The following is a 12140-nucleotide window of genomic DNA, read 5'->3' as shown; positions in this document are numbered from 1 at the left end:
TGTTAGATTGTTCATTCAGAGCAGTTTGGATCGATAAGCGCTTATAATAAATAATTAAATTGTAATTAAGAGTAACAATACATCATGTCTAACATATTAATCATTTCCTATTGAAATGATTTTTACTTGTTGAAAAATATAATTTGTGACACAAACTAAACAGGTGATGTTCTTTACATACCAAATAAACGCAGTGTAGCCACATTTTTGTTCGACCTTAAAGGGTTAATATTTACTGAACTGCTGAATTTGCTCTGATAAAAAGTTTTCCATCTCACCAAAATCGGCAGTTTTCAGTGTTTAGTTTGAGCTTTATGTCTGTAGTCTAAATGTCATTCACTAAATGAAGCTACAGGTCTCGTCAGCTGCCACCATCAGGTGAAAGGGAGAACTGCAACATACTGGCTGGCGGGCCACTTAAAATACAGTGTAAAACAGAACTGAGGGCCAATTAAAATCTGTCCATGGGCCGCATTTGGCCCTGGGGCCGGACTTCGGACACGCTTCCTCTACAGAGAACACTCTACTGCACATTTTAATACACAATTACTGTCTAGGTACCACTAGAGTTAAACATATTGGCGGAAAAATAAAACATAAAATATGACAAGTTATGGCACGTTTTTATATTTTGTTTTTCTCCCAATATGTTGAATTAAATAAATAGAAACCAGCCAGACACTCGCAGTAAAAAACAAAAAAACACGAAATGAGGCTTTACTTGTAAAGGGTTTGAGAATGCTCGTAGTCAGAGTCAGTGGTCAAATCCAAAGAAGGCCAAAATGCAGAGAACGACAAGCAAAATATCAGGCAACCAGATCTAAAAGGGCAAAAACGAAAAGGTAGTCAGGAAGTCCAAAAATATGGTCAGGAAGGCGTGAAGGCAGTGTAACACACAGTAACGCTCAGTAGCTCTACACAGAGAAACAATACCTCACAAAGAACCTGTACTAGAGCCCGGGCTTCAATACTAAACTAGATCTAGTCACATGATACACATATCAGGTGAGACATATTAGTACTCAGGGGCCACATTAAAGAAAATTCTTAAGTCTGGGATCATATCTTATCTGCTTTGTCGCCATGGCAACAGTTAAGACTGAAGTTAGGACGGAAGCAATTACAGAACAGTTCTTAAGTCTATAATCTTATTTCCAGAAAAGAAAACGGTTTTACAGAAACATCCTAAGTTGCCAAAATATCCTAAATATTTTTTTTAACTTTAAGATAAACCCCAGAACATCCTAACTTCTGTTTTAACCGCCTGTTTCTATTGTTTAATGCAGAAACAGGCAGCACAGTTTACTATAACCAGCATAATGAGGCTCCATTTATCTACACTGTAAACGGGGCTTTGACTCGTGAGGGTTTTTTAACAGTGTTTTAAAAACCCCCAGACGCTGCAGACTCGACCTCCACCGCCCCTCTGATGACCTTCATGTGTTAATGCTGATGATGAAATATTACAGTGATGGTGGTGAACAATGAGGAGACGGAGCTGAACGTGTGTCCGTTTATTAGGAGGAATAACGTTAGCGCGCTCGGCTAAAGCGTTTGGGAAATGGAGACTGAAACTGGAGACGGCGACTCTGATAAACAGCAGGGGGCGCTGACACAATATTAACCTTCAGTTTATCGCGCTTTAGTTTTGTTTGACCTTTTTAAATCAGTGACTGTAGCGAACGTTAGCTGTCTGGCTAACTAGCTTGATTACGTGTTTACGTTTCGTCTTTGCACGTATGGTCGGTTGCTAGGTAACAGACACGACAGTTGATTGTCGACTTCGATCGAGTAAGTTAGGATTTCCAGATCAGATTTGCTGCTGTAGTATGAATTTGTGAAAAATCGTATCTTGACCTGTGAGGTCGTAACTTAGGACAGAAAGATAGGAAGTTTCTGTAATGCAGCCCCAGGTAAACAGGAACGGTGATCGGTGGATTGTAGAGGTTTATCGGTCATGTGATCTCAGAGTTCTGGGAAATGGAGTGTTTGAGAATGTCAGAGCTGGAGGGACGCGTGACGCTGCAGTAGAATTTGCCGTATGAAAAATGCCACCTGTAGGTGGTTCTCTGTACAGAGGAGGAGCAGCTTCATGCTTTTGGATACGACTGTATGTACAGAAAAACAGACAGCCTGTTTTATTCTGAGGGAGAAAGAGAGGTTGTGTCAAATGATTGTGAGAAAAAGAGAACCCTCACCGCGCTGCCGGTGTGTTTGATCTAGTGGTTCAACTAGTTGATCTAGTTATTCACTGGGAAGCCAAGCTGTTGAGGTTAATTAAGGTCAGGTGTCAGATGAGATAAGGACACTTTGCTCGTCACGTATCCACAAACAGTCATTTTGCTGTTTTATTTAACACTGTTTACACATACTGACTTTTGGACCTGTGTCTAATATTTTATCATCTTTTTAAGCCCTAAAACCTTTGTGACATGGTTTCCCCTCCAATGGAGAATGACCCAAATACATTATCAGTTCCATAATTACATAATGTGTTACGTTTACATTCAGTATGAGCAGATTTGTGTCTGCTTTTCTGACTTAATTTTTTTTTGTCAAAAGCCACAAAACAGGACTGCACACACAAAATTAACACTTCACCAAATTCAAACCCCAGTAAAATATCTCCTCTTCTACTCACGAACACAAATGCATGGATTTAAAGTGTAGAACCTGCACTTTCCACATAATTTCTGAACTATGACTGATCTTTTGTGTCACCAGCGATAACTACAGAAGGGTAAATCACACTGTGGCTTCTTTAAAACAATGGAAATTAAACCACTGGTTTTGCATTTTACCCATTTACCAAACAGTCATTTTGCTGTTTTATTTAACACTGTTTACACATATGTGGGTCGTTCTCCATTTGGAGTGGGAATTCAGGTGGATACATTATTAAAAAATCTATTTTGTTCATCCCAAAACTAAGTAATCTTAATATGTTCATTAACGTCTCCTGTTATCTTAATTCCAAACTTATTTTACAGTCACTGGTGTTGTATGAATATAGTCTAACACCAGTGACGGTGACTCCAGTGAAGTTCTGGTTAAAAGTGAGGATTCTGTAAACTGGCTGACTCAGTGGCTGATGAGGTGACCTTGTGCAACTATTTAAAATCAGTCATAAAAATGATATAAATGGCATTATTTTAATAAAATTTTAATTACCCAGCCATTAAAGCACAAAACACTGGTGACACATAGGAGTTATGAGCTGCCTTTATTAATAAAGTAATGAAATATAGTGAGCGAGTGTGACTCGCCTTCTCATGCCTTGAGACGCTTCCTCTCTGATGAGCCTCGACCCAAAGAAGCAGTTTAATAGAGCTGAAAATACTGTTAAAATGTAAAATAAGAGTCCTGAAAACTCTCTGGTGATCAAAATCTCTGACAAATTATTTTTTTAAATAAAATCAATATTTTTTAAATGTAGTATAAAGATAATGATATAAAAAGTAAAACTGTTTTATACAAATTCCTGAGTTGAACCTTTCAAAATATTGTTTTATATTAAAAATTGTTGAAAATTGGTTTTGTGACAAGCTGTTTTACAGATGCAGAGCGATTAGGAAACAGGATAAACAAAGAAAGATCAGAGAATAATAAGGGAAAATGTGTTATTTAATCTTAGCTCAACTGTGTAAATGTACATACTGACTTTTGGAGCCGTGTCTAATATTTTATCATCTTTTTAAGCCCTAAAACCTCTGTGACATGGTTTCCCCTCCAATGGAGAATGACCCAAATACATTATCAGTTCCATAATTACATAATGTGTTATGTTTACATTCAGTATGAGCAGATTTGTGTCTGCTTTTCTGACTTAATTTTTTTTTTGCCAAAAGCCACAAAACAGGATTGCACACACAAAATTAACACTTCACCAAATTCAAACCCCAGTAAAATATCTCCTCTTCTACTCACGAACACAAATGCATGGATTTAAAGTGTAGAACCTGCACTTTCCACATAATTTCTGAACTATGACTGATCTTTTGTGTCACCAGCGATAACTACAGAAGGGTAAATCACACTGTGGCTTCTTTAAAACAATGGAAATTAAACCACTGGTTTTGCATTTTACCATTTACCTACCAGAGTCACACAAGCTTCTAATCTTGTAGTCTTTTTTTCCCCGCGGACTGACAGACTGACTGACCGAGAGCACAAATTGATCACATTATGTGAGGAATGTGAGTTCTGAACAGAGCAGTACTGTGTTTTCTGTGTTTTTCTGGTTCAGGGTTTTGACGCAGTGATTGAGGCGCTGGAGAAAGGACAGCCGGTCGATCTGAGCAGCCTCCCTCCATCACTGTCAGCAGGTAAAGACTAGGAGAGGAGCAAATGATCTCTGTGTGCAGAGATGTGCGTATTTTAGGTCATTTATTTAAGTAACGTTGGCGGTAAATACGTCTGAGTATGTGCTGATGTACCAGCACAGACTAAAAAATATAATAGACTGACTTTGCTTTAAGCTTTAGCTCAGCTGTAGCTGCTTTTCTCGCATCTCCGGCAGGAAATTTTTCCTCAAAAGTAGAACAGTTTCTTCTAAAATGTCTCTCAGCGTTCAACATTTTACGAGGCTGAAGTCGCTTCTCATTCGCCAGCTTCTTGTTTCTATTTTCCCGTTCCACCTTAAATGGTGCCAGAATGTAACTGCTGCACCATTTAAGGTGGAACGGGAAAATTCAAATGTAAAATAATTAATTTTAATAATGCAAGTAAGTCAATTCATCTCCAAATTATCAATGTTCATCTTAAATCTCTCTCTTTGCCGTTTCGTTAGCTACTAGCTAGGCGAGATTGTTGTCTGTGTTGCTATGGTGACCAGCAGTCTGCTCTGATCTTCAGGGTTAAAGGGTGAATCAGCAGTTCTACATTAACTCCAGAGTTTAAGACCATTTATTGTTAAACTGTGTTGAACGATCAGCAGAGCTTTATTTTACTGTAAAGGAGGATTATTTTATTTTTACCTACAAATCTAATCAATGATACCTACATTCTGTCTCTGTCTTTCTTCTGCAGCTGCTCCTGTAGTAAAGGAGGCGCCACCACAGCCAGCTGTAAAAGTCTCCCCAGCATCATCTGATGCTCAGGGTCAGTGCATTTCACACTTGAACTGTAGGCCTATTATTCAGTTATTATTCAGAAACTATTATTATTCAGTAACTACTATGAATTATTCACTATAAAACACTATAGTATAGGAAACACTATAAATGATTTAGTAAACACTATTATTATTCAGTAGACACTTAATTATTTGATATTTGTTATTAATTACTTAGTATCTACTATGAATTATTAAGTAAACGCTATTATTATTCAGTAAACATTAATAATTATTTAGTATCTACTATGAATTACTTAGTATCTACTATGAATTATTAAGTAAACATTATTATTATTCAGTAAACACTTAATTATTTAGTATCTACTATGAATTATTCAGTAAACACTATTAATTATTTAGTATCTACTATGAATTACTTGGTATCTACTATGAATTATTAAGTAAACACTATTAATTATTTAGTATCTACTATAAATTATTCAGTTACTTCGAAGTATTTAGTATCTGCTATAAATTATTCAGTATCTACTATGAGTTACTCAGTGTCTGCTATGGATTTTTCTGTAACTACTATGAATTATTCAGCATCTACTGTGAATTATTCAGCTACTTTGAGGTATTCAGCATCTGCTAAGAAGTATTCAGTAAATACTATGAATTATTGTGTAACTACTATGAAACTAACGTGTTAGTACTGTAGTTATGAGAGTGGAGCACCTGCATACAGACCCTTAAATGCTTTGAATATAAACAGTCTTGTAAGCTGATCTTGCAGTATTCACAAATATCTAATTTTGATATGAATGCAGTCGGATTTTGGGTGAATTCTTGACGCAACATGATTAAAGATAGGTCTGCATTATTCATTTTGACCAAAATTTGATCCAGAAAATATCTGTGATTGGACCGGATGCACACAATAAAGCATTTACTGATTCTCATTTGCATATTACACACTACAGTATCAGGATTGTGAAGGATCTTGTAATAATCATTAACAAACGGTATTATATTGTATATATTGACTTCTTTTGTTATTCCTCATGCTTTGGTCTCTCTGCAGCACCTGAAGCTCCTGTAAGCCAGTCTGGTCCAGTTCAGCCCAAAACGGTACTGGAAGCTTTGGAGCAGAGAATGGCCAAATATAAAGAAGCCTGCGCTCAGGCCAAGGCCAGCGGGGATGACCGCAAGGCCCGCATGCACGACCGTATCGCCAAGGTAATCACTTCAGTCATGGTGTAGTTTTATTACACTGAAGGCTCAGACTCAGATTAAGCTTTGGTAGAGTGGTCAAAACCATTTACAGTACAATTTAGTCTAAAGCTTTGCTTTTTACTTTTCTGCATAATTGAATTGCTTTAATGTAAACAGAGTCGTTCAGAGCGGTTTGGTGTGAAACGCTCTGTTCTAGGGAAACTTACTGAGTCAGAACTGTTCACAGTGGTGGTGATAGGAACCAGACGTCCACCTCTAAAAGCTCCCTCACAGAAAGTTACTACATGAAATGGTTATGAATTCACTGCCTGATGTCTAATATGTAATTTTACGATGGATTTGAGAAGGTTTTGGGCTTTGGCCTAATTTCTTTTAATGTGGAGGGATACGTGCAGGTTGTTGTGAGTCAAAATAGTCCCCAAAGAAAACTTACTTTTATCACTATTTTCCATCACCAATATTCCATATAAACTCAGAAGACTTGTGTAGGTTCACTGGTGGTTTTGGATAGTAAATAAAATGTCTATATCTGTGTTGTAGTCATGGCGACCCCTGGTTCCCATCACCACCACTGTAAAGAAATCTGAACCATTTCACGCCAAACCACTCTGAATCACTCTGTTTACATCTCAACAGTTGAAGTATTCCCCTTTAATTCCCGTCCAGGAAATCAGCTGATTGTTTTATTTGCTAGATAACCATGTGATGTGGTAGATGTAGACGTATTTACACAGAGATGACACGTGCTCTTGGTCACATGCTCTGTTTCTGTCCACAGCAATACCAGAGTGCCATTCGCTCCCATAAAGCAGGACGACCTGTCAACTATGATGAACTACCAGTGCCGCCAGGTCAGTGAGGTTCTATAGACAACATGCATTCGGTCATCTATCAAAGCTGTTATCTTATAGAAATAATAACTTTGGACTTCATTCACTAATATCATCTTAAATTTGTTCTTAAATATGTTCTTGAGAAAGGTCCTGAGAAATCCTTAGATTTAATAGAACTTTATGGAATAAATATTATATTATATTATATTATATTATATTATACACTGATCAGGCATAACATTATGACCACCTCCTTGTTTCTACGCTCATTGTCCATTTTATCAGCTCCACTTACTATATAGGTGCACTTTGTAGTTCTACAGTTACAGACTGTAGTCCATCTGTTTCTCTGCGTACTTTGTTAGCCCCCCTTTACCCTGTTCTTCAGTGGTCAGGACCCCCATGGACCCTCACAGAGCAGGTACTATTTGGGTGGTGGATCATTCTCAGCACTGCAGTAACACTGACGTGGTGGTGGTGTGTTAGTGTGTGTTGTGCTGGTCTGAGTGGATCAGACACAGCAGTGCTGCTGGAGTTTTTAAACACTGTCCACTCACTGTCCACTCTATTAGACACTCCTACCTTGTTGGTCCACCTTGTAGATTTAAAGTCAGAGACGATAGCTCATCTGCTGCTGCACAGTTTGTGTTGGTCATCCTCTAGTCTTTCATCAGTGGTCACAGGATGCTGCCCACAGGACGCTGTTGGCTGGGTATTTTTGGTTGGTGGACTATTCTCAGTCCAGCAGTGACAATGAGGTGTTTAAAAACTCCAGCAGCGCTGCTGTGTCTGATCCACTCCGACCAGCACAACACACAATAACACACCACCACCACGTCAGTGTTACTGCAGTGCTGAGAATGATCCACCACCTAAATAGTACCTGCTTTGTGAGGGTCCATGGGGGTCCTGACCACTGAAGAACAGGGTAAAAGGGGGCTAACAAAGTATCAGAGAAACAGATGGACTACAGTCTGTAACTGTAGAACTACAAAGTGCACCTATATAGAAAGTGGAGCTGATAAAATGGACACTGAGCATAGAAACAAGGAGGTGGTCATAATGTTATGCCTGATCGGTGTAAATATTTATTGTAGTTATTATTACTGTACTGTTGGAGCATTTCTACTGTCTATGTATCATGAAATTTTTAAATAATGTTAAGGGCGGGTGGCGAATTTAAATTAGGTTAAAAAATTAAACATGACAAAAATGGAGAAATAAAATTTTTGTCCCAACATCAATGATAAAATAAAAAAAAATCTACTCTAAGGCAGAGGAACAAGAGAAGACTAATGAGAGGTGGGCGATATTGGAAAAATACAATATCTCGACATATTCATAATATATGATATGTCAGTGTATTTATTTTGTCTGATTTCTGATCAATTGGAAAATACAGAAAGATGAGATCAGTTTTATTAATCAACGAAAGGAAATTCAATTAAAAAAAAACCAGTAGCATAACCTAAAAAAATAAATAAATAAAAACTATCCAAAAATTCGGAAATGCAGTAATTTGTATTGAGTGTTTCACACACCGCACTAAATCCAGTTAAGCAGGATTAACTCTGCTCTGTGTGGTGAATCTGTTGGGCTCTCTAAGTATTGATGATATACCCCGAAAAGCATATGGTGATGTAATTTATAATGAGAGTGATAAATATCGTCAGGTTGCTCATCTCTCAGGGTAGTGGATGTTTTTGTGATGTTTTGTGATGAGTGTGTGTTTTGTTGTTCCCGGTCAGGGTTTCCTCCGATCCCAGGCCAGCAGGCAGCGGCACCTGAGCAGGGATTCGCTGCTGTGCTGGAAGCCGCCAATAAGCTGGCCTCAAATGAAGCAGATGCTGGGGACGAGGATGAGGAAGAGGAAGGAGAGAAGAAAGAGAAAGAAACTAAGGAGGTCTGACTGTTTAACTCCTTTAGGCAGTTGAGGCATCATTAGAGTCAACGTGAATCAGAAATAAAGCGTAATTTGTAGAATGTGTTTGTGAGTGAAACTCAGTATCAAGGAGGGTCTCTGAGCCAGTTGAGTGCTGACAGACAATATTGTTGGTTCATATTATTTTGCTCTGCCCACTGGTGCACAGTGATGTAATCAAAAATCAGAAGACATTTTAGGCTACGTTCACATTACAAGCCTCGTTGCTCAAATCCGATTTTTTGCTTAAATCCGATCTCTCTGACAGGATGGTTCACACTCGTTTAGGTAAGAGACTCAAATCTGTCATTAATGTGACGAACCGGCGTCCTGAAATGACCCTCATGAGCTCATCCTACTCAGTAACGTCCTGTGAATGAATCACGTTCATCATCAGCACAAACTAACGAGCAGAACGAGCTTCGCTGAGAAGATAATTAACTCTGATCAGCTCTCAGCTTCATTATTAGAGCGAGACGAAGGAGAAAAAGGTGAGATGTGTTTTTTTTTTTCCACCGTTTACAGGCTTTAACTTCCGTTCGGTGTTGCTGCCATGGTAACGCTGAATGATTGTCACATTGAGGTCACATGGCCACGAATCTGAATACGTATCCGATCTAGGACCACATATGAAAGTGGCTCGGGTCAGATTTGAAAAGTTCAGATTTGTGTCCACACAGCCCTGAAAACATCAGATCTGAGTCACATTAGCCAAGCCAGGGGGTGATGTTCCTCAGTGAGTGCCTGGTGGCTGGGCAGCCCTCGTAACCCTGGCCAGGCTCAGCTCAAAAAGGCAACACAAGGTCCAGCGTGGGGACTCAGTGCAGGGCAGTCACCCTCCGTGTTTGAAGAGGTTTCTAAAGAACTGTCCGAACGCGGCCACAGGAGAACGAGGCTGCGGCGTCAAAGAACAGTTAAAAGTCTGAAAACAAAGTTTAAAGAATCCGAGGACGCGAACCAAAGAAGTGACCGCGCCCTTTTTACGGTTCGGACACATTCTGGGTGATGAGCCCAGCTGTCAATCAGTGAAGCTTCATGATGGCTCCTGTGATGCTGGTGAAGATGAAGCTGATCGACTGGCGTTCGTTGGCGGTCGTGATTGTTTACCTCTGGATGAGCCGTGATGCTCTGTTCTTTCACACATGTGGGTCAGTTTAGGAGCTGATCTGTTCAGACTGATGTCGCATACAGATCACATTTAAATAATAATGTGAACAGAGAAACAAAACAATCAGATTTGGGGAAAAAATCAGATTTGGGCCACTTTTACCTGCTGTGTGAACACAGTGGACGTGGCGGAGTCATGTGACCACACGCGCCGTAGTAAGTTTTTAAGGGGACAGTACATGAACACACAGAGTGGGAAAAGATTAACAGAATTAAAAAAAAAATCAAAATTACATGGGCAAGATTACGTTGGTTAGAGCTTCTGAATGTCGGCTTTAGTTACTTTTCGATTAATTGCCCAGCCCTACATGATACTATATTTTAATTGATATAATATCAGTTGAACTTCATACGAGCAGGAACATTAACAAGGGAACAAAGGTCAGTTTTGATTTCAGGTTGACTTTAAACATCAGGATGTTTAACCAGACTTTTTCAGAGGCAGATGCTGTTTCCATTGGATGCATGTTTCCGTTATGAAGACACTCTCTCTTTATGTTGTAATCTCTGATCTCCAGACCAAGTCCCCCCCACCAGAAAGCCAGAAGAAGCCAACGATGGTGGTGCCTCCAACAGTTCAGCACCCAAAAAGAACCCCTTCACCCTCTCCAGACAGAACAGATAAGAGTGAGAATCTCTCAGCTGCAGGTTAGTCCGGCTGTCTAAGGGTGATTTTTCTCTCAGTGTAGAGTTCATCGACTGTTAGGGACCAACAGAGATATAATTTTGCCACTAATATCAGCCGATGTTAAAGGAAAGTTCTACTGATTGTTGTGAATTTCTGCATAATTCAGTGGTTGAGATGTAAACAGACTGATTCAGAGTGGTTTGGTGTGAAATGGTTCAGATTTCTTTACAGTGGTGGTGATAGGAACCAGGGGTCGCCATGACTACACTAAATGACTAAATGATGGTTCTTCAAGGGTAGTAAAGAAATGGTTCTATATAGGACCATAAACACTCAAAGAGTGTCTTCAGATTGATGGAGAATGTGCTGTAGATGATTCTATATAGAACATTTCAAAAGGCTTCTTCTGTTGTAACAAGCTTGACATCATAACAATATAAAATGGTGCTATATAGAACCATTTTCTTTACTAAAAACTCTCTTTTTTAAGAGTGTATAACACAAATATAGACCTTTTATTTACTAGCAAAAACCACCAGTGAACCTACACGTGTCTGAGTTTATATGGAATGTTGATGGTGGAAAAATAGAGGAAAATCTGAAATAATAAGTTTTCTTTGGAGACTGTTATGCCTCACAACACCCTGCCTGTATCCCATACATACATCATCTAAACCGCTTATCCTTCTGGGTTGCGGTGGGTTGCTGGAGCCTATCCCAGCTGTCATTGGGCGGAAGGCAGGATACACCCTGGACAGGTCGCCAGTCCATCACAGGGCAGACAGACAGACATACACAATCACACACGCCTAGGAGCAATTTTAGCATGTCCAATTGGCCTGACTGCATGTCTTTGGACTGTGTCTTTGGAAACCCACGCAGACACGGGAGAACAGGCAAACTTCACACAGAAATGACCCTGGTCACCCGGCCGGGAATCGAACCCAGGCCATTCTTGCTGTGAGGCGACAGCGCTACTGAGGCGTGCCACCCCAGCTTGTATCCCTCCACCATTAATAGATATTTAAAAATGTTTTAGGTCAAAACAATTCTGACTCAGTAAGTTTCCCTAGAACGGAGCACTTCACACCAAACCACTCTGAATGACTCTGTTTACATCTTAACCATTTAGTTAGGCAGAAATTTTTGAAAAATCAGTGGAATTCAGTAGAGTTTATGAAATATGACTATTGACAATGTCTGTCATTAAAGCACTTTAACTGAAGCTTTTGGGAGTCTGGTTGTTTTTGAACATATTAAATGATATCAGTTGATGTTATTGGCTACTGGAAGTATTAG

At 39.3% G+C, this 12140-nt stretch overlaps 1 protein-coding gene across 2 annotated transcripts in view; it reads left to right on the top strand.

Annotated features, from left to right (window-relative positions):
• The window catches only part of cc2d1b (coiled-coil and C2 domain containing 1B), a 56822-nt gene that overhangs the window by 25546 nt on the left and 19136 nt on the right, over window positions 1-12140 (top strand). For both annotated transcript variants that reach the window (XM_036556305.1, XM_036556304.1), the window contains exons 9-14: window positions 4247-4325; window positions 5029-5100; window positions 6141-6295; window positions 7071-7143; window positions 8874-9028; window positions 10732-10861. In XM_036556305.1, coding sequence (XP_036412198.1) covers window positions 4247-4325; window positions 5029-5100; window positions 6141-6295; window positions 7071-7143; window positions 8874-9028; window positions 10732-10861 — 664 coding nt within the window. The remainder of the gene's footprint in view (window positions 1-4246; window positions 4326-5028; window positions 5101-6140; window positions 6296-7070; window positions 7144-8873; window positions 9029-10731; window positions 10862-12140) is intronic.

The sequence above is a fragment of the Colossoma macropomum genome, unplaced genomic scaffold, assembly GCF_904425465.1.
Source record: "Colossoma macropomum unplaced genomic scaffold, Colossoma_macropomum, whole genome shotgun sequence".
Classification (NCBI taxonomy): domain Eukaryota; kingdom Metazoa; phylum Chordata; class Actinopteri; order Characiformes; family Serrasalmidae; genus Colossoma; species Colossoma macropomum.
Note: the sequence above shows the minus strand (reverse complement) of the source record. Positions and strands in the feature narration are given on the sequence as shown.